This window comes from Monodon monoceros, unplaced genomic scaffold (genome assembly GCF_005190385.1).
Source record: "Monodon monoceros isolate NGI ecotype Baffin Bay Population unplaced genomic scaffold, NGI_Narwhal_1 Super_Scaffold_8, whole genome shotgun sequence".
Taxonomy (NCBI): Eukaryota; Metazoa; Chordata; class Mammalia; order Artiodactyla; family Monodontidae; genus Monodon; species Monodon monoceros.
Genome location: NW_021703785.1, coordinates 51,134,064 through 51,156,537, shown reverse-complemented (window position 1 = coordinate 51,156,537; position 22,474 = coordinate 51,134,064). Strand labels below are relative to the sequence as shown.

Sequence of the window (22,474 nt, the reverse complement as noted above, 5' to 3'; positions counted from 1 at the left end):
CTTTCCTTCTTTTCTATTTCAACATTTTGATCAGTGACCAGGTGAAGGTGTGGGAAAAATATGAGAGTGACCATGCTCAGAACACTGAATACAGCAGACATGCTGACATAATAAGCACTTCACATGGTGGGTCTCACTTAACCTTCAGAGCGACCTGGTCAGGCAGCTTGTATCCCCATTTGGCGGATAAGATTTAGGTGAGGAGGAGATAAGAAACTTGCCCACCGTCCCTCCTCCCCCCTGAAGCCTGCCCCTGGTCATAGTGATTTTTAGCCGTTTTGCATTCACAGAACTTATTATTTTTATCTTCTCTTTCTGTCTCCTAAAATTAATTTCTGTGGTCTCACAAACTCTGTGATACATCTGCCAGAAACTGATTCTTGGACTCTTCCCACGTTCACCCCCTGACTTTTTTTGGGTTTTTTTGCATGGTTAATGTTTGCATTTCCTTCTACCTCCCATAAACACTTAATAATTATGAGGCACCATATAAGTGAGTAGTATAGTGTAAAGATTATGTGTAAACTGGGGAAATAATAATGGAAGGGTTATATATAATATATATAAATTATATATATATATATATATATAAAACACGACAGGGTTCATTAGGCGAGTTCTCCATCGTGTTTCAGGAAGTCAGAGATCTGGCCTGTGGAGAACACAGGTCTGTGCACATGTGTGTTGGAGGGGAGCTGATGAAAAAATACTGAATACTAAGGCATAAATGAGGCAGCAAATGAAGAAGGAGGGTAAAGGCATCCCTTCTAGATACCCCAAACAACTTCAGTGATGTATTAAAACTACAAAAACCAGGCTTTCCTGGTGGTGCAGTGGTTAAGAATCCACCTGCCAATGCGGGGGACACGGGTTTAAGCCCTGGTCCGGGAAGATCCCACATGCTGCAGAGCAACTAAGCCCGTGTGCCACAACTACTGAAGCCCGTGCACCTAGAGCCCGTGCTCTGCAATAAGAGAAGCCACCACAATGAGAAGCCTGCGCACCGCAACGAAGAGTAGCCCCCGCTCACCGCAACTAGAGAAAGCCCGTGCGTGGCAACGAAGACCCAACGCAGCCAAAAATAAATAAATTTTATTAAAAAAAAATACAAATATCAAAATTGGCCAAGACCAGCATTCTCACAGCTCCCAAGGTTCACAGGACTTCAGTACCTGGTGATGAGTTCCTCTGCGGCCTGTGAGCACAGCTGCATCTGAGACACCTCTTCTGTCGCCAGGTCAACTGCATGCTGGATGTACAAATGCGTTCGAAGAACTGGTTTACCAGAATCACACTTCTGCTTATCTTCCCAAGATTTCAGAGTGCTTTCAAAGGCCTATTTAAAATCAATATTGCAATGAATTGTTAGTTTAGAGCTCCGAGGCCCAAATAAATGTGCATTTAGATAGTACATGAATGACTTTGAAATTACTATCGTTTTCCCTAATCTAACACCTCATTAAATCTGTCGTAAGTACAAAAAAGATATTTTAAAGTTCTCTAGTGGATTGCAACTAATAAAAAGTAATGTAATTGATGACGATGATTATATGACTGAAAAGTTTTAAAAAAAGACAGCTTCAATTGATGCTTCAATATTTACTATTACATGCGTAACAGACAGGATGGATATTGCAGCCTTATTTGTTATGGGTGTGGCCTTAATTAAGAATACATATTCTGGGGAGTTCCCTGGTGGTGCAGTGGTTAAGAATCCGCCTGCCAATACAGGGGACAGGGGTTTGATCCCTGGTCCAGGAAGATCCCACATGCCATGGAGCAGCTAAGCCCACATGCTGCAACTACTGAGCCCACCCGCTGCAACTACTGAAGCCTGTGTGCCTAGAGCGCCAAGAGCCCGTGCTCTGCAACAAGAGAAGCCACCGCAATGAGAAGCCTGCACACCACAACGAAAAGTAGTCCCCGCTCGCTGCAACTAGAGAAAGCCCGCGCACAGCAACAAAGACCTGACGCGGCCAAAAATAAAATATAATTAAAAAAAAATACAGATTTTGGAAAAGGCAAAACTATAAAGACAGTAAAAAGATGGGGTTGCCAGGGTTGGGATAAGAGAGGATGGGTAGGTGGAGGACAAGTGATTGTACATTTGTCAAAACCTACAGAATGTAGAACACAAAGAGTAATGTAAACTACTATTTTAGTTAATAATAATGTATCAATAGTGGCTCATCAGCTGTAATAAATGTACCACACTAAAGCAAGATGTTAAGGGGAACATACTAGGGGAATATAATAGGGGAATAGGAGGTGAGGAGGTATTTGGGAATGGAATCAGAATTCTCTGTAGTTTCGGCTCAATTTTCCTCTAAACCTAAAAAAATAAGCTAATTATTTTAAGAACTAAATAAATATTTGTTCATATTTTAAAGCACGATCTAAATGTCAGACTTAAAAGACAATTTAAATCTTTTCCCTTGGTTTCTATTTTTCAAAACAATTTAAGATGTTTTTTAAAGGAAAATTTAGAAGAATGTTTTTTTGTTACATACCCTGTCCCTTGTGAGCATCTGAGCTCTGTTTTTGTGCACAATTTTGATAATCCCTGGAGGCTGAACCCATGCTTCGCCATCCACCTGCACTGGGACTCCCTCATCACCAAATATAGTGATTTTTACTGTACGGCACTGAAATAAAACAAGTTATTTTAGAGTACAAATCATCCTGAGAAGCTGACACTCAGTCTTGTATTCACACTTGACTTTTAATCCCTTCTGTGGAATGTAATGTTATGCTTTTCCACTTAGGATAACACGGTAACAACTGACATGACAAGAAAGTCCATTATTTTACAGATGAATATACAGTGTAGGAGTCATTTGGAATAGCTTTCTCAGTGGCCCAAGTAGAGAAGTCAGGTTTGAGTAGAGAGACCAACCTGGGCTATTCGATGGTGCTGCAGTTTAATGACCCTTGAAACTGCCATTTGCACGCTATCAAATATTGCAACGACTTCCAGGATCTTGTCATCAAATGATGGTGCAGCAAATATCTGAAAGAAAAACCGACATTACACTTCCATTGATAAAGTTAAGGTTTAGGTGAAGTGGCACTTCAAACAACGTAAACTCTGCAGCAGACATATTTTTAAAAACTTATAAAAACCATTAGCAGAAAGGTAAGTAAATATTATTAAGAAATGATAATCCAAGGACAAAAAATAAATCACTGAACATAGCTTAAAATAAACAAACACAATAAAAATGTTTTAAAACCCACACAGATAAAATACTCCATGCCCCTTTTATAAAGCACTCGTAGGACCAAGGAACTAATATATTTCCAAATAATTCATCTTGATATAAGATGTATTAAATACCTGTTCATACTAACTCAGATATCTTGATACAATGATGCATGCAACTTTAGGAAACTTTAAAGTTTCAAAAGGTGATGCAGATTTCATAAAGTTAAAGCTAATGAACATGCAAATTATGATCCAATTCACTTGATATGTTCTAAGGGAAATCTTTCAGGGTGTTACAACCAATGTGCGTATGTGCTTTATATCTACAACAACTTTTCAGCGCATTTGAGAACATGAAAAGAAATCTCAAAGGATGAAAACACGTGGGCTTACTTTGCTTTGATGTTAAATGCATTTTTACAAAATCAACTCAACCTAAAAATTTTCAATTTCAGCTGTATTACTTTGTTCCTTTTATGTCCTCTTTTACTATAACATAAATAATTGTGCCTCTGAAAAAATATTCAGTATAAAGTAGTATCATAATTAAAATTTTTACTGAAAGTATCAGGACACAAATTTGGGAACTTTTCGCTATCAGACTGCCTGGTTTTAAACCCTGTCTCTTCTACTTATGAACTGAGTGAACTTTGTGTCAGTTTCTTCACTGATAAAATTTAGATAAAAATTGAGGGTATTAAGTTATGAATGTGAAGCTCTCAGAATCCTGTCTGCCTATCTTTATTTATCTTAATCTCACTGATTTCTTCTCCTTAGAATATTTAAGAGTGATGATGGGCTGACAGTTGGTTGCTAACTTAAATTTTTATACTCCAATAGGATTGGAATATATTCACATTATGAAAATTAAAAATACTTTCCAATTTATTTTATACTTTAATCCCTGCCTACACATTTAAGAGCCCTGAGAAATTTGTTCAGTGGAACCACTACATCACGAGCTTCAAGTCAAAGGGCTTATCATTCAGTGTATGTGACCCTTCAAAGGCCATGGTAAACTTCTCATTTTTATTGTTATATATACTTTCATAATTGTGCCTTCTCTCATTATCTTTAGGACAAATGCATTTTTTTTTTTTGGTGCGTGGGCTTCTCATCGCGGTGGCTTCTCTTGTTGTGAAGCACGGGCTCTAGGTATGCAGGCTTCAGTAGTCGCAGCATGCAGGCTCAGTAGTTGCAGCACACAGGCCCTAGAGCACGCGGGCCTCAGTAGTTGTGGCGCATGGGCTTAGCTGCTCTAAGGCATGTGGGATCTTCCCGGACCAGGGCTTGAACCCGTGTCCCCTGCATTAGCAGGCGGATTCTTAACCACTGCGTCACCAGGGAAGTCCCTAGAACAAATGCATTTCTTAGGTTGTGTTTTTTCTTTTTTAATACAGGAAAGTATAAAAACAAAAATAGCCCTAAACCTCAATGGCCAAATGAGTCCTTTGACATTTCTAAAGATTAAAAAAATAATAATAATATAAATCTGGGAAATTAAAGGTACAGAAAGGTATTTTGGTAGGCAGAATAATATTCTCCTCCCTGCCGTCCAAAATGGCCATGTCCTAATCCCTGGAACCTGTGAATGTTACCTTACATGGCAAAAGAGACTTTGCAGATGTGATTAAATTAGGGACCTTGAGATGGGGAGATTATGTTGGATGATCTGGGTAGGCCCAGTGTAATCACAAAGATTCTTAGAAGTGGAAGAGGGAGGCAGAAGAAGAGATCAGAGTAAAGCAACGTGACAAGGACTCAACCACCTTTGTTGGCTTTGAAGATGGAGGAAGGGACCATGAACCAAGGAATGTGGGCAGCTTCTAGAAAGAGCAAGGAAATACTTACATCATCTTCTTTAGTTCCGCCCCAAAAGTTAGTGCCTCCGGCGTAGCTGGGAATGTTCAACACTGCTATCCCTTGCAGACTGGGGAGAGGAATATACTGCCCATCACACTGTAAGGTCAAAAGCTTAGAGGTCAGATAAAAAGAGCAAAACCACAAGTTTGGAAGATACTAGAATACCAACGACAAAGGACGATGGAGGAAGGTTTGTGCATAATGTGTGCTTTCCTGTAAATATATTCCTCCACATTACCTTTATCTTATTGTTTTAATTTAAAAATTTTAAAAGGGTAAATAATTATAGCCGAAGTTGTTACAGAAAACCAAATTGAAAAAAATGTTTTACAAAACAACCGAAGTGTCCACTGACAGATGAATAGATTAAAAACGTGTGATATTATAAACTTGTGATATATATATAAATGGACTATTATTCAACGATGAAATACAAGGAAATCTTGCCATTTTCAACAACATGGATTGGCTTGAGGGCATTATGCTTAGTGATATAAGTTAGATAGAAAAAAACAAATACTGTATGATCTCACTTATATGTGGAATCTAAAAACAAAGCAAACAAACAAGTAAAATTAAGCTCATAGATACAGAGAACAGCTTGATGGTTGCCAGGGGCAAGGGGGTAAGGGGTGGGCAAAATGGGTGAAGGGAATCAAAAGTACAAACTTCTAGTTATAAGATAAATAGGTCATTGAAATGTAAAGTACAGCATGGCGACCATAGTTAATACTCTGTTGAATATGTGAAGGTTGCTAAGAAAATGGATCTTAAAAGTTCTCATCACAAGAAAAAAAATTCTGTAACTGTGTATGGTGAAATTTATTAACTAGACTTATTGTGGTGATCATTTTGTAATATATATAAAATACTGAATCATTATCCTGTACAGCTGAAACTAATATAATGTTGTATGTCAATTATACATCAAAAAAAGAAAACAAATGTTTTACCTCTTCTTTCCTCCAAAATCAGGCAGTACTTTTCATGAGTCTCTCCCAAGTCACTTAAGATATTCTTAATTGCATCACAGTTGTCTTTGTTCTTACTTTAAACATTGAAAGCAGGCTCTTTGAGGGTAAACTCTGGCTCCTAACCATCTCACCTAGCACCTCTCACACTCTCTGGTAGTTTGCTTGTGCTCTGTAACTAACTGATGACTAGCTGAACTCAAGACTGAGCTTTTTAAGGAAAAAACATGTATGTCAGAAAGCACTTTACACTCCATGCCTTCTAATTAATCACGTAAATGAAAATGAATTACCACTTAAATTAAAAGAAACATACAATATCACATAGCTGGCAAAGTAATTACATATGACATATGAGTAAATTCTTACCGAATAGAAGGTTTAAGCCTTCGTTTTTAAGAGAGGAGTTTGCAGATGTCATACTTAAAACAGATGCTATATTTTCATTAAGTAATTCCCAAATTTAAAAATAATTAACATAATTTTAGAAAAATTGCATTTTAATGCCCAATGAAAATTATCTTCAACCTTTAGAACAAATGAGAATCCGGTCTGAACCCACTTTTCAAATATTTTAAATAACTGAGAATACTTCCTAACACTAACCCTTACAGGTGTTTTTACAACCTTTCTCTTCTTTTACATAAAAACACATTCAAAGGTCCACACTGTATCTAGGCACCTAGGGCCATTCCTGACATATAACTGGTGATCAATGTGTATTTGTTAAATGAAAATATTTAGTGGAATAATAAACGTTTTTCTGAACCCAGAAATTGAACAAATATCTTTGTGTGCTTTAGAAAAAAGTCATATGGCTAACAAAGGAAATGGAAAATATGCTATCTCTGTAAATATAAAAGGCATATTTAAAAAAAAATTCAGAGCAGTCCTTAAAGATTTTATAATGGATACACTATTTGCAAGCATAATATGGAAAAAGATGAAAGCTGTCAGAAGTTCCACATACTTTGCTGAGTTTAATATATATGCATTAGGCAAAACACCCATGGTTAAGAGCTTAATATCCATTTCATAGAGTCCCATAGGGAAAAAGGAGCAGTACAGATTAAATAAATTAAGGTCACCTGACTCAACTGTTTCTCTCATATTTGGGAGTAACTTCAGTAGTGTTACATTCTTTTATAATCTTCTCTATCTCCCCACATTTCCACTTGCGGTTCATAATGTGGCAAAATGCTTTAAAACTGCAGCTACACTTTTTTTTTTCTGATTAGTGTCTGCTTTTTCTGCTCCTTTCACTAGGCAATGTGGTGTAGTGGGAAGATAGTGGGCCCGTTTTGAATTCTGTCTTTATTTGGGCAAGAGCCTTAAACTTTCAGAGCCTCATTTTGCCATACCTTGTCCATATAGTGTGGCCAATAAGGTAAGGGACAGGAAAGCATCTAAAACACATAGTAAGGAGTCAGTAAATGTCTTTCTTCAGTCACAATTCCGAATTAATGTTTTATGGGGAAAAAACATTGGAGTTGAAACTTCGGCTTCTCCAGTTATCAACTGTTTGATTTTAGTTAGGCAAGTGACTTCATGCTTCTGAAATAACTAATAATACCTGCCTCATAAAGAATGAAAATAACTACCTCATAAAGTTTAAGAATTAAAGGTGATTTGTATCGATAGGAAGCATTTAGGAAACTTCAATTATTATGACTTAAAATATAGCTATAATAATTATTATTGAATGAACTAAACAAAGATAGAAAGTACTATTATATAACAAGCCAAATTTAACAAATTATGGAGACATGTTATGAGATTATGGAAATATGTGAAATTACAAAAAACATGAAGTAAAAAACATGAATTAACTATTTGTTATCATGTATTTCATTATAGATTACAGGTGAACATTGTTTTTTTCTTTCATGTATCTTAGTATTTAAAGGACTCAAAACAGTATTTGATCATTATTTCACTTAAAAAACAGAACAAGCTGTGAGATACATGTAAATTAGGTATATCTGGACAAAAAAGTCATCCTTAAGAAAAAAATTTGAATCTTAACGACAGTTTTCATTCATAGGTCAAAGGTGTTTCTACTCTAAAATTAGGAAAATTTGATGTTACAATGTTATTCTGCATTTCTGGCATTCCCATGATTGTAGAGAGGATTATAAACCTTACTCAAATGTTCTAAAACTCCGGTATGTATCAGATTCACAGTTTATGTGGCTTGAAAACAGGGTTTATATTTGCATAATTCTTTTCAGTTTAAACTGTGATTAGGTCGATGAATTATGATTCTGCACAAAAGCATTATTTTGTCCATTTTGCAGATGGAGAAACCAAGGTTAAAGTCTTTCTTCTGCACAAAGTCAAGACACGACTTCTTCCATACAACACAACAGGGAAAGGAAAACTTCTGAGCAAAAAGTTAAGAGTTTGTTTTGCTAACAACTGGCACCTGGTGAAAGGGACCTTTCTGGGCAGAGTTTCCCAAGCCTTGGGTCTTCTTCTCTACCTTTATCCCAAGGGATCCGGCATCAGGGAAATGAATTTTTAAACAACGGACCTTCCATAGTCCTCAGGGGTAGCAGGTGTTTTGTTTGTTTATTTTTAACTCTGTCAAAGAATTCTCTAATTTTTCTACTTTACCTTTTGTGTATATTAACATGCTTTCATTTATCTTGTTTTACTAAATTTACTTTCCTTTTAATCATTCAACATAAACTTCTATGTTAAATGTTAATGTTTCATTTGTGGACAGATTCAGATAGATTGAGGGGTCTGTTAACTGGAATGGTAAAAACTTATTTCTTATGGTCAGCAACCTCTGAAATTTAGCATTGCGCTCAATTATAAATGTAGATAGCAATCCACATATTAGCAATACCTGTGACATCATCACCATTAGAAACAGATGTTTTCTATTATATTACAGATGTTTCAGATATCTCTTAAGATCTCTGTTCATCATTACTTCAAAAGTATGGTACTTATTATATATGCTGTTGGAGGTTTGTCATTTTATGTGGCAATGAAGAAACACATATAATACTCTATAACACTTTAAAAAATATTTCGTTAATTTATTTCAATATTATTTTCTTTTGTATGTATATATATTTAACTAATGCTTTAAAAATAATATTCTGAGAAGGAGTCCATAGTTTCACTAGCATGCCAAATGGGTCCACAGCTCAAAAAGTGTTAAGAACCTCTGCTAAATGGAGATTACAAAACAGCTGTGTAGGGTATTGTTCAGAATTTGGACCACCAATAAAAAAAGACAGAAGTAGTACTTCTGCAGAGCTGAGGGCTCTTCCAGAAATAAAGGCAATGGAGTCATTCTGAATCCAGATAGTTCCCTAAATCTTAAAGATGCCCAGCTACGGGTCTTGATCACAGCACTTAACAAATCAGGGTAAAATGATGATCTGCCTATTTCCTTCTCAAGTCAGGGCCAGGAACTGTGCAAGACAACGGGGATAACAAAGATGAACACAACTTCCTACCTGTCCTTAAGGAGAGTGTGGCCGACTAGGGGATGTTAATAAAGAAAATGAACGATTACGCTACAATCCATAGGCAAGAACCCAAGTTGAGTGACGGATGGGGCTGCCAAGGATAGTGTTTACTAAGCGTGAGCCTTCCTCATTTTGTACCTTTTCAGCCAGTAACATCTATCTTAATTTTACAAGCAATGATAAATCAAACCAGCTGATCATGTAGTTATGCTCTAGAGTGGAAGGTAGAACAGGCTTATCTTTACTAGGACATTTAGTTGATCATGAATGAGCCAGGCACCTCTTGATAGTCTACGTTCCACTATCAAGATAACACCTAAAATAAAAACGTCCTGTTTAATACACTGAGTTGTCAACTTAAGATTGGCACACTTTTCTGTATGCAGTCTATACCTCAATTTAAAATATCTAGTTATAAAAAGATACAAGATAGGAAAGACATGCTTATCAGCATAAACAGTGAGCCCTGGATCAAAGGTGAAAGAAAATAACATTCTAAGAAAGCAGTAGACTTTTCAGAGTCATATCCCCAATTTTCTTTTTCCTGTTAATCAGAGATTAAATAACTTTTGCTGTCCTTAATTTACTATTTAAATTAGTTTAAAAATACTAAAAAGTTTAAATGCTCAAAATCCCTTTTCATTTAAGTAACTTGTTAGAGATAATTAAAACAAAAAATACATTTAAATTAAAAGGTTCTATTTACTATGATACTTTGAGGGATTTGTGAAACTTCAGGCATTATAGAATTGGGTCAGAATTTGGAAAATTAAAATGGAAAAATCTGTTTAAAATGCTATCCTGGGGACTTCTCTGGCGGTCCAGTGGTTAAGACTTCGCCTTCCAATGCAGGGGGTGCAGGTTTGATCCCTGGTCAGGGAGCTAAGATCCCACATGCCTCTTGGCCAAAAAACCAAAACATAAAAAACAGAAGCAATTGGGCTTCCCTGGTGGCGCAGTGGTTGAGAGTCCGCCTGCCGATGCAGAGGACACGGGTTTGGGAAGATCCCACACGCCGCGGACCGGCTAAGCCTGGGAGCCATGGCCGCTGAGCCTGCGCGTCCAGAGCCTGTGCTCCGCAACGGGAGAGGCCACAACAGTGAGAGGCCCGCGTACCACAAAAAAAACCCAAAAAACAAAAAACAGAGCAATATTGTAACAAATTCAATAAAGACTTAAAAAAAACGCTATCCCATATATATGTACTCCCATGGCCCTACCATTTCACAGAGCACCTCAATTCCATAGGAACATCCAAATTTCAGGATCTAATGACAATGGTAATTGTGTCACACATATCCAGTGTCTATATCTCCTTTGGTGTAAAGCTGATAACCACTTTTATTTTTTCTCCTCAAGTGTTTAAACACTATTCAAGAGAAACTGAGGCCAAATCAGCTCCACAAATAAATCTTTTTTTTTTTTGAAAGTAAGATAATGTGAAATGCCTTTACTTCTAGATGAACTTACCTCAAGTTGAACTCTCTGTTCCAAATTCTTGTACGATCTCTGTAATAACTCCCGGGTTCCAAGGACTCCATACCACATCAAGTTTTTAGTTCGGCTCCTGAAAATAAATGTTGGCAGAGAACTTCAGTATAACTATTATTTATTTACCCTTGAAAGGCAGAGAGAGCAAAAGAGGTAATAAACGAAATTAAAGTAAAATTGCCTTTGCATAATTACATTATTGCTATTACCAAAATTACCTGCATTTTTCAGGGTGCTCCTCTCTCTTATTATTAAATTCTAATGAAATTTTTGCATCTAATCCAATCCCAAAGTAATTGTTCATGACACATTTTTCAGAATATCCATCTCTATAATAAGGAAAAGTACATAAAAGTCAATTTCTGGTTCCTATAAACAATTACAATCTGCACACAAAATAGCGCTTAACACCATTCAAGCCTCCGTTTCTTATAGAAGAGAGGGAAGCTTAGCAGGAATCATTTCCTATTCATATGCCATGCGCACGACCCCAGTACATGTCTGTGATTTTCAGTACATATGATGTAAAGTGATGGTGGGCAGGGCAAAGCAGAGACAGAGTCATGGTAAGGCTTTTCTATTAATTGTAACAAAATCTTCGTTCTACCTCCTACATAAGCCCCTCACTATGCACACAAATGGGAGGGCCTTGCAGTCAGATGTCAATTGTCCTCTTTTTTTAATTAGAAAGTCTCCTCCACACTTGTACTTTTATTGAACATTTATTGAGCAGTAAACAACTAGATCGAGTCCCTTCTTCTAGAAAAGTGCTCTGGAAAGTAAATACAAAGGAGTAGTGTTCTTCAAGAGTGTCATTAGAGAAATGAGACATAGCAAAAGCAAAATTTAATATGGAAGTAGAAAGAAGTACATACTGAACAGCTAATTTTTTTAAGGAGTTTTGAGAAGGGAAGGGACCAATGTGGGCCAGAAGCTTTCTGAAATAAGTAAACCTAGACGCCAAATGTGGACAGATGGCAGAATTGGCAAGACGGAGAAAAAATGAGGTGAAAGGAATAGGCAAAATGTGAGTGTGAAGGCAGCGATGAATAAAATATTCCAGGGAAAAGTGTGCAGAGCTGTGACTCACTTCGCCATTGGGTTGTTATCCAAGACCACAGACTGGAAGGGACCTACCTCAGATCATGAAAACCACTGTATTTCAAGTGGGTCAACGTACTCATCATTATCGACTTTTGAACTTTTCTGATGATCCTTTTTGGATGTGAAACTATATTTACTGCAATGCATTTAAAATGTTACCATTCGTATAAAACAGAAACAAGGAAAGCCAAAACAAAATATTTGCAGAAGTATTTTCTTACACTGAATCTGGATCTGGGTCAATAAATGGCGTTGCACCGAAAGGATCAATATTTGCTAGTAACATTTTGTTGATAATAGAACTCCCAGCAATTGAGGCAGCTAGTCCTGCTCTTAAACCTGGACGGAAAAAAATACAGGATCGCGCATTAAGAGAAAAACAGAAAGAGCCAGTTCATTGTTTTTAGACCTAATCAGAAACACCTTGCTCCCAAAGCATGGCTTTCAGTGTCTGTTTTTCTCATTAATCATAACTAAGAACTATGACGTTGGTAGATACAAGGTTTTTTTTAAACTTTTTATTTTATATTGGAGTCTAGCCGATTAACAATGTTGAGATAGTATCAGGTGCACAGCAAAACAACTCAGCCATACATGGTAAATACAAGGTTGTTGATGCTTCTTGGATGGTTGTTGTCATAAAAAATGAAGCAGGTGAGGACCTAAATAGGAATCTCTTTGTGACAGTTTCTTATATACCATCAATGATTCTGTAACTTCAACAAGTAAATATTACTTCCTTTTTATTAGCAAATAAGGCAGTAAGCCTGTAAGGAATTTACAATAAAGGCTGAATTATCCAGAATGTCATAAGAGTTATCACTTCCATACTCTCAAAGCATAGATAATGATACTCAAGTAAAAATGTTGACATGCTAAGGTGAAAATTCAGTTTTGGTGTCAAGAATAAGTAGCAAAATATTAAACACAGGTATTTATGAATTTTAGAAGAATACAGTATTGAACATAAAAATGAAGCATTTATATTACCTCTAAATATGCAAAACTTCAAATTCATTTCAACAACTAGTTAGCTTTCGACTAACTAGTTATGGTATTCAAAGCTAACGAAGTTTATGATCTACAAACCCAATATTAAGGCTAGAAGCACTAAAGTCTGGCGAGAAGACAAAGGAATAGGGACCCAAGGGAACAGATCGACAAAAAGGAAAGAATAGTTCAGAAAAATATGTCATGCAATTGAGAAACACGAGGAAAAAAAGTCCTTTCGTTAGCAAACATTCCTTTCCTCAACAATGTGCTCCTCTTAGAAGACGTTCATTATTTAACTACAAAGTTTAGCTGATTATCAAATAATCAAGATGAATTTTATTCTGTCATTTAATTTCATAGTTTTGAATATGCAATGGTATACTCTGCTATGACAGTTCCCTTTATGTCTAAATAAGTAAACAGATGAACAAAACAACCATGCTGGTGAGAGAAAAGAACAGTTTGAAGAGGTGAAGAGTCATATTTCAGATGCCCCATAGAAAAGTACAGTATTTTTTAAAATGTTTTAAGGTTAGCCATATTTACAGCTTCAGCCCAGAAAGGTCCATCCCAGGGCTCCAGGTTTGAAGAGAGATATGACCTCTAGACATGGAAGCCTTTCCAGAACCAAATGTGTTCTGGATTTATCTTTTTTATTTTAATATTTTCATTAAGATATAATTTACATACCATAAAATTCACTCCTTTAAAGTATATAATTCAGTTGTTTGTAGTATATACAGAAAGTTGTGTGGTGATCACTATTAATTGAGAACTTTTTATTACTCCCCCAAAGAAACCCCTTACCCATTAGCAGTCATTTTCCATTCCTCCCATTGCCCCCTGTTCTCAGATCCTGGGAACCACTAAACTATCTTCTTTCTCTGTGGATTTGACTATTCTGGACGTTTCATGTAAATGGAATCATATAATATGTGCCTTTTTGTGTTGAGCTTCTTTTGCTTGGCATAATGTTTTCAAGGGTAATCATGTTGTAGCATATATCACTGCTTCATCCTTTTAACGGTTGACTAATATTCCATTGTATGGATATACCACATTTTGTTCCTCCATTCATCAACTGATGAATATTTGGGTTGTTTCCACTTTTTGGCTACTATGAACAATGTTGCTAAAAACAGTCATGTACTAGTTTTTGTGCAGACATGTATTTTCAGTTCTTATGGGTATATATGTAGTAGTAGAGTTTCTGGATTATATGTTAACTCTGTGTTTAACCCTTTGAGGAACTGCCAAACTGTTTTCCAAAATGGCTGCACCATTCTACATTCTAACCAGCAGTGCATGAAAGTTCCAATTTCTCCATGTCCTTGCCAATATTTGTTATTATCTGTCTTTTTTTGATAGTCATCCCAATAGGGTAAAGTGGTATCTCATTGTGGATTTCACTTCATTTCCCTGTGAGCAATGATGTTGAGCATCTTTCAATGTGCTTATTGGACATTTGAATAACTTTTAGGGAAAATGTCTACTCAGATCCTTTGCCCATTTTTAAATTGGGATATGTCTTTCTATTGTTGAATTTTTAAGATTTATCTATATATCTTGGATGCTAGTCCTTTATCAGATATATTATTTGCAACTATTTTCTCCCATCCTGTGGATTGGATCTCACTTTCTTGACAGTGCCCTTCGATTCACAAAAATCTTTAATTTTAGTGAAGTCCAATTTATCTTTTTTTCTTTTGTTGTTTGTGTTTTTGGAGTCATGGCTAAGAAACATTGCCTAATCCAAGGTTATGAACATTTATGTCTATGTTTTCATTTTATAGTTTCATATTTTTAGCTCTTACCTTTAAGTCTTTTATCCATAATGAGTTAATTTTTATATATGGTGTGAGGCAGGGGTCCATCATAATTCTTTGCATGTGAATATCTAGTTGCCCTGGTACCACTGATTGAAAAGACTATTCTTTCCTCATTAAATAATTGTCTTAGCACATTTGTTGAAAATCAATTGACCATAAATGTAGGGGTTTATTTCTGGACTTTCAGTTCTATTCTATTGATCTATATGACCATTTTCATGACAGCACTATGCAGTTTTGATTACTGTAGCTTTGGAGGAAATTTTGAAATCAGAAAGTGTTTTTCCTTCAACTGTTCTTCCTTTTCAAGACTTTTCAGCTATCCTGAGTTCTTCGTATTTCCATTAAGAATTTTAAGGTCAGCTTATCAATTTCTTCAAAAAAGGCAATTGTGATTTTGATAAGGGTTGTGTGGAATCTTTGGCTCAATTTGAGGAGAGCTGCCATCTTAGTAATATCTAGTCCTCTGATCCATGAACACAGATGTCTTTCAATTTTGTTAGGTCTTTTAAATTTTCTTTCAACAATGTTTTGTAGTTTTCAGTATTCAAATAGTTCAGCTTCTTGGTTAAATTTACTCAGTTTTTTGGGTTATTTTGGATGCTATTGGAAATTATTTTCTAAAGATCTTCAGATTGTTCATTACTAGTGTACAGAAATACAATTATTTTTTATATATTGCTCTTTTATCTTGAAACCTTGTTTTTGTTTATTAGCTCTAATTGTGCGTGTGTGTGTGTGTGTGTGTGTGTGTGTGTGTGTGTATTCCTTAGGATTTTCTATATACAAGGTCAAAGTATGAAGAGATACAGTTTTGCTTTCTCCTTTCCAGTTTGAACGCCTTTAATTCTTTTTATTTTGCCTAATTGCCCAAGGTAGCAGCTCCAACAAGGCTGAATAGAAGTGGCTAGTTTGGACATCCTTGTCTTGCTCCTAATATTAGGGAGAAAGATTTCAGCCTTTCACCATTAAATATGAGGTTGGCTATAGGTTTTTCATAGATGCCCTTCTCAGGCTAAAGAAGTTTTTTTCTATTCCTAGTTTGTTGAGTGGTATTACCACTGGAAGGTGTCGAATTTTTTTTAAATGCCTTTTCTGTATTTATTGAGATGATTGTATAGTTTTTGCTCCTTATTCTATTAAGATGGTATACTACGTTGATTAATTTTCATATGTTGCATCAATTCTGCATTAGTAGGATACTATTCACTTGATCATGGTGTATAATTCTTTTTATATGTTGTTGGATTCAGTTAGCTAGGATTTTGTTGAGGATTTTTGCGTTACTATTCATCAAGGATATTGGTCTATAGTTTTCTCATGATGTCTTTGACTGGTTTTGGTGTCAGGGTAATACTGGCCTCATAGAATGAGTTAGAGAGTGTTCTTTCAACAACAACAACAAAAAGACACAAATGATCTTATTTCCAAAGCGGAAAGAGACTAACAGACAAAGAAAACAAACTTATGGTTACCAAAGGGGAAAGGGACGTGGGGGGAGGGATAAATTAGGAGGCTGGGATTAACATACACACACTACTATGTATAAAATAGATAACCAACAAGGATCTATTGTATAGCACAGGGAACTATACTCAATATTATGTAATAACCTATAAAGGAAAAGAATCTGAAAAAGAATATATATATGAAACTGAATTGCTGTGCTATACATCTGAAACTTACATGATAATGTAAATCAACTACACTTTAATAAAAAATAAATAAAACGTAAGTTAAGAAAAGTGTTCTTTCTTTTTCTAGTTTTTGGAAGAGTTTGTAAGGGACTGGTGTATTAATTCTTCTTTAAACATTTGGTAGAATTCACCAGTGAAGCAATTTGGGCCTGGGCTTTTCTTTGGAGGAAGTTTTTTGATTACTAATTCAATCTCTTTCCTTGTCATAGATCCAGCTAGATTTTCTATTTCTTCTTGAATCAGTTTCAGTAGTTTGCCTGTTTCTAGGAGTTTGTCCATTTCATCTAAGTTATCTAATTTGTTGGCATGCAATATTTTATAGTTTTTCCTTACAATCCTTTCTATTTCTGTAAGGTCCATAGCAATGTCTCCTCTTTCATTCCTGATTTAAGGAACTTGAATCTTCTCTCTTATTTTCTGGGTCAGTCTAGCTAAAGGCTTATCAATTTTGTTAAACTGTTCACAGAACCAACTTCTGGTTTTATTGATTTTCTGTAATGTTTTATATTCTCCTATTTCACTTATTTCCACTAAAAACTTTATTATTTCCTTCCTACTGCTTGTTATGGGTTTGTTTACTCTTATTTTTCTAGTTTATTAAAGTGGAGAGTTAGGTTTTTGTAGTCATTCTACTTTTCAAATATAGACATTTAATACATTTCACTCTAGCACTACTTTAGCTGCATCAAATAAATTTTGGTATGGTGTATTTTTGTTTTCATTCATACCAAAGTATTTTTTAAAATTTCTCTGTGATTTGTTTTTCTTTGACCCACTTATTTCCACATATTTGTGCATTTCCCAAATTTCCTTCTGTTATTGATTTTTAATTTCATTCCATTGTGGTTGGAGATCATACTTTCTATGATTTCAATCCTTCTAAATTTATTTAGAATTGTTTTATGGCCTAATATATGGTCTATCTTGGAGAATTTTCCATATGCACTTGAGAAGAATGTGTATTTTGCTATCGTTAGGTGGAGTGTTCTGTAGACATATTAGCTATACTTGTCTTACGTGTTTTTCAAATTTTCTATTTCCTTCTTGCTGTCTAGTTGTTTTATTCATTACTGAAAGTGGGATAATAAAGTCTCCAACTATTATTATTGAATTATGATTCACCTTTAAAAATAATTTGTAGGAGAAATTGATTTTCAGGGTGTAATTTGGGTTCCAATCTACTCTGGAACGAATCTGGAAAGTTTTCACTGAGTCAAACAAATGGTACTTAAGGAGACCTCTGAGACATCTACATCTACATCTACATCTACATCTACATCCCATCCTTTCCACACAAGTCCTTTGGTTTCTGCTAATATTATCCTAATCCCAAGTCTTTATCCAGGGAAGGCTATGGAGATACATAAAAGGTAGTAGAATATAAGATCAAATTTACCATGAGTACTTACATGCAGATTCCTGGGCTCCACTCTAGAACTACTCAATCAGAATTTCTCAGGGCAGGGTTCAGAAACACTTGCTTTAATACTTCCTAGGCAACTCTTGTACACACCAAAGTCTAAGGATCTGGACTCTGACTGACAAGAGTACCAGGAACATTTTCTTAAAGGAACATTTACCTTTAAGAACACATTTCTAGGGACTTCCCTGGTGGTTCAGTGGTAAAGAATCCGCCTTACAATGCAGGGGACACAGGTTTGATCCCTGGTCAGGGAGCTAAGATCCCACATGCCGCTGGGCAGCTAAGCCCACGTGCCGCAAACTACAAAGCCCACGTGCCCTGGAGCCTGCGCACCACAACTGGAGAAGAGAAAACCCGCACACCACCACTAGAGAGAAGCTTGCGCACCACAATGAAGAGCCCACACGCCTCAACGACAGGTCCTGCATGCCTCAACGAAGATCCCGGTGCCACAACTAAGACCCGGCACAGCCAAAAATAAACAAAAATAAATAAATAATAAACCTTAAAAAAAAAAAAAAGAACACAGTTCTATAGTTCAGGAAAATGAGTACTTATACGTTTTCACGGAAATACTTAAAAATACACCATGTTTCAGAATCTGTACTACCTGGGCAGATTATTCTGGTATTGAGCACTGGGAGGTTTTCTTTACTGGCTGCCACAGCAGGACCAGAGCCAGAGTCAGTTTGGGAACGACTTGCCCGGCCATCTGGAGACCGAGGTGCAGTTTTAACTGTTGGCAAAAAGTCCAGATTAAAAGGAGATAAAGTTATAAAAAGAAGCAAGTCCTTACACACTCAAGACATAAAATAATTTCATACATGTTTAATCAGTAGAACCAAAAATAATTACATTGTGTTTATTCTTTTACCATTTTCTGTTCATTTTCTTGGGATTTACTATGTGGAAGGAGTCTGCCACAGTTAGAAGTTTTGATCTCCCATTTTGAACAGATGGCAATTAATAAAAAATAGATGCTTACCATAATTAAAGGTCAGTGATGCTCATAATTTGAATGTGAGAAACCCATTATTTAAAAAAAAGGAAATTCTGAAGCCTGACAATTTTTGAAAACGGAACATGTGTTGCAGTGTATACTACCAATGCAATCCTTTTCTCAAAAATGTTGGATAAATGATAAAATTTAAGGAATGTAATTCCCAGAGCTAACAGTGAAACATGAGTAACATTTTCTTCTACACTTGGAAGGAAAAATATTATTTTTTCAAATGAAACCAATACACTTTTCCTGTACTTCCCAATTAATTATTTACTCAAGACAATGATTTGTCCAAAACAGTTTTATTATATTTTTATAAAAGCTCAATATGTTTAAAAAATTATTCCAAAACAGAATTACTCTCAAAGTAAACAACAAAAAGAGAGATTTAATTCTATCTAAACTGGGGCAATTTAATGGAGAGCAAACAGTATCTTTAACTAATTTAGGAGCGATTGGCAAGTGTTTAAAAAAACAGTAATCCTCAAACTCAATTTAAAAATACTCTAAAACTTAATTATCTTTACTCTCCCTAAGACTAATTACAAACTAACTATATTAATCTTACACACTCATCTCTCTGTTCAAAAACAGTCCAGGTGCACTAAAGAAAAGTAGCAGAACAGCCACTCTTTTTTTTTTTTTTTTTTTTTGACAGATGGGAGCCCTGGAACTAATTTCTAATAAAAATAACCTTTTGATATTCATCTCTGATAAAAAACAGAGTGTGTTCTAGTGACTAAGATTGATCTTCCATTGCAGGTAACTAAATTAATGTTTCATGGTTCTTGTTAAACATAACATCTCATTGATCATATTAATGTGTATTTTGCACATCTCAGATATACGAATTATTATATTATTCAATGATAATACAATGAATATGCTTCAAAAAATTAATGATTAATACAGAAACACTTCTACTGCTACTGATTCCCACTGAATTGGATTACTAGCCAAAAAATAAGATCAAATACTGCTCCATAAAGACTTGTATAATCTATGCCTATTTCAATAACAATATCTACACCACTATATCTGTATTTTTTTGGTTTCCTTTGCAGGCTATAATGGAAGTGTCAAATTCATGAGAGTATAGTAAGGTGGGATGGTAGCTGGTTAGAAAACCATTACCAATGAGTGCTGAAAAACCAATCCTCCAAAGAGAGCCATTCGTTATGGCTCATTATGTCCAGAATGAGTAGTACAGGTATCGGAGTATTCTTGCATTACAGAAATATCTGGAGAATATTGCTCAAAACGGAGCATCGTATTTTAATGGGGTATCATAGTGACCAAATGGGTGCAACCAGAAAAAAAAAGTATAAAATCATCAAATTAGATTGGTAAAACAATTTAGGAGAGAGAATCTGGAAAAGAAGATATAATGTGTGGGAAGAGACTACGATGCCATGAAAGCTGTTTTCAGTATCATTTCAGGGTTGCCGCACAGCAGAGTCATCTTCAATATCGTGAAATGATGTGTGTGAAATTGCTTTTAAACTAGCCATAAAGCCCTACACAAATGTCAGTAGTTGTTACTGTTAACATTATCATACATAAAAGTTTATTAATAATAACTGCAATCATGGGTAGAAATTTAAGGAAGAATATAGAAAGCTCAATACATTAACAAAAAAAAAAACCTCCTAAGAATTAGAGCTGACCATAAGAGGGGGACGAAGTGAAAGTGAGTAGTCCGAAGGCTCAATGACCATCGGTCAAGGTTGTAAAATATGCCTGCGTTGGATTATATCCTGCAATGGGGCCATTTAAGGTCTAAAAGATCTAAGGTTATAAAATTGGGTTGTGTGCTGGAATAGGTACACATTAAGGTCTAAAAGGACTAAGGATGTAGAATATAAAAGCACTGGTTGTATGTCAGACATGTGGGGTCTATAATATGGTCTAATTTCAAAGTTTCTAAGAGTTTTAAATACAATTAAGAACTACTCTTTCAAAGTTAGTGTAGTTAGCAACAACAGCGGAAGTAGTAGCAATAATCATAATAGTGATAATGACAGCAAACATTTCTTTACAGCACAATGTACCAGGTGCTATTTTAGGCACTTAATGTGTGTTAACTTATTTAAAGGTCGCAACAAGTAGGTACATTATTATCATTTTATCACTATTATCATTATAGCATTTCACAAATGAGGAAACCACAGAGAACTTAGGTAATCTATCCAAGTTTATATGTAATGAAAGTAAAAGCAAAAATTTAATGATGGCAAACAGTTGTGATATAATATCCATTGATTTTCATTAGTACTATGTAATTATTTTCATATTATCTTCTCATCTTCATTAATATTTCTGCTTGTTTTATTCTAGTAAATTAACACTTTTTCCCTCATACAACATGAAAAATTAAAAGTATAAATTCATTTTCAATTAAAACCTAAAAGGTAGAGAAATAGTTAATATTATTCAAGCAACTACACAATAATTTCCTGGCAAAAATAATTTCAGTAGAGATAGGGTTGTAACTAGATGTCCTATGATTTAAAAACTTAATTTAGCGATAAGGATTATCAGCCATCTAGGCTGATCAATGGAACTCAAGGGACTGATAAATTATTTAAATGTCAAGTTTTATGCATGTGAGGCCTGCAGCTTCCATATTATTCTCAAAGGAATCTGAGGGTTAAAATAGGTTAAAAACTGCTGTTTTGGTGTTTACTCCTTCTTCAGGAAAATTAAGATATTTAGCCACATTTGGTCCCCAAATCCTTAGTTTATTATGATGATTTCTAGATCATGTGATAAAAAAGGGATGTGAGAGTATTTGACAACGGTCTAAATAATGTTACCTTCATTATTTTAGCACTCATGAATATCTAAGCTTTAACTTCTGAAAAACCTTGTTAAAAATAAAAATACAAAGAGTTTATTTCAAACTGACAGGCCTTTCAAAAACTAAAAGCAGAATTACATTTTATTTAATTCCAAAATAATTTTATCACAGTTTTCTTACCAGTTAATGACGCTTTTGCATCATCTTCTTTTGATTCATCTTTAGACTCATCTGTTTCTGTGCTATCATAATCAAATGATTGATTAACTGGTTCAGAGGAGTGAACTGTCTGGTCATCCATCACTTTAAGTACCCAGAAGAGAAGTATGTTTGAACAAGCAAAAATAAGATCCATAAATATTAAAATATGCTTAAAAAAGGAAAATTGAAATAGAAACCCAAAGAGATTCCACATTCACAAAAAAGCACTGATTGGCAATGAACTTTGGGGTCATGTGATGTCTGTTAAGTACTAGATTATAAAAGGAAATATTTTAAAGTGTCAAAATTATATTTTTAGTGGAAGAGAAAAATAAAATATAAGAACTTTAGAGAATGAAATACAAGTCCAATTACAAGTTACAATCTGTTTCTGAATATTAATTAT

The 22,474-nt window shown here is 35.2% G+C and overlaps 1 protein-coding gene across 2 annotated transcripts in view; it reads right to left on the bottom strand.

Annotated features, from left to right (window-relative positions):
* The window catches only part of DGKH (diacylglycerol kinase eta), a 173,438-nt gene that overhangs the window by 16,080 nt on the left and 134,884 nt on the right, over positions 1-22,474 (bottom strand). For both annotated transcript variants that reach the window (XM_029210192.1, XM_029210193.1), the window contains 9 exons: positions 22,048-22,170; positions 18,675-18,800; positions 12,344-12,461; positions 11,237-11,347; positions 10,998-11,094; positions 5,057-5,164; positions 2,897-3,010; positions 2,511-2,645; positions 1,173-1,336 (listed from right to left, as the gene is read on the bottom strand). In XM_029210192.1, the coding sequence (XP_029066025.1) occupies positions 1,173-1,336; positions 2,511-2,645; positions 2,897-3,010; positions 5,057-5,164; positions 10,998-11,094; positions 11,237-11,347; positions 12,344-12,461; positions 18,675-18,800; positions 22,048-22,170 (1,096 nt within the window). The remainder of the gene's footprint in view (positions 1-1,172; positions 1,337-2,510; positions 2,646-2,896; positions 3,011-5,056; positions 5,165-10,997; positions 11,095-11,236; positions 11,348-12,343; positions 12,462-18,674; positions 18,801-22,047; positions 22,171-22,474) is intronic.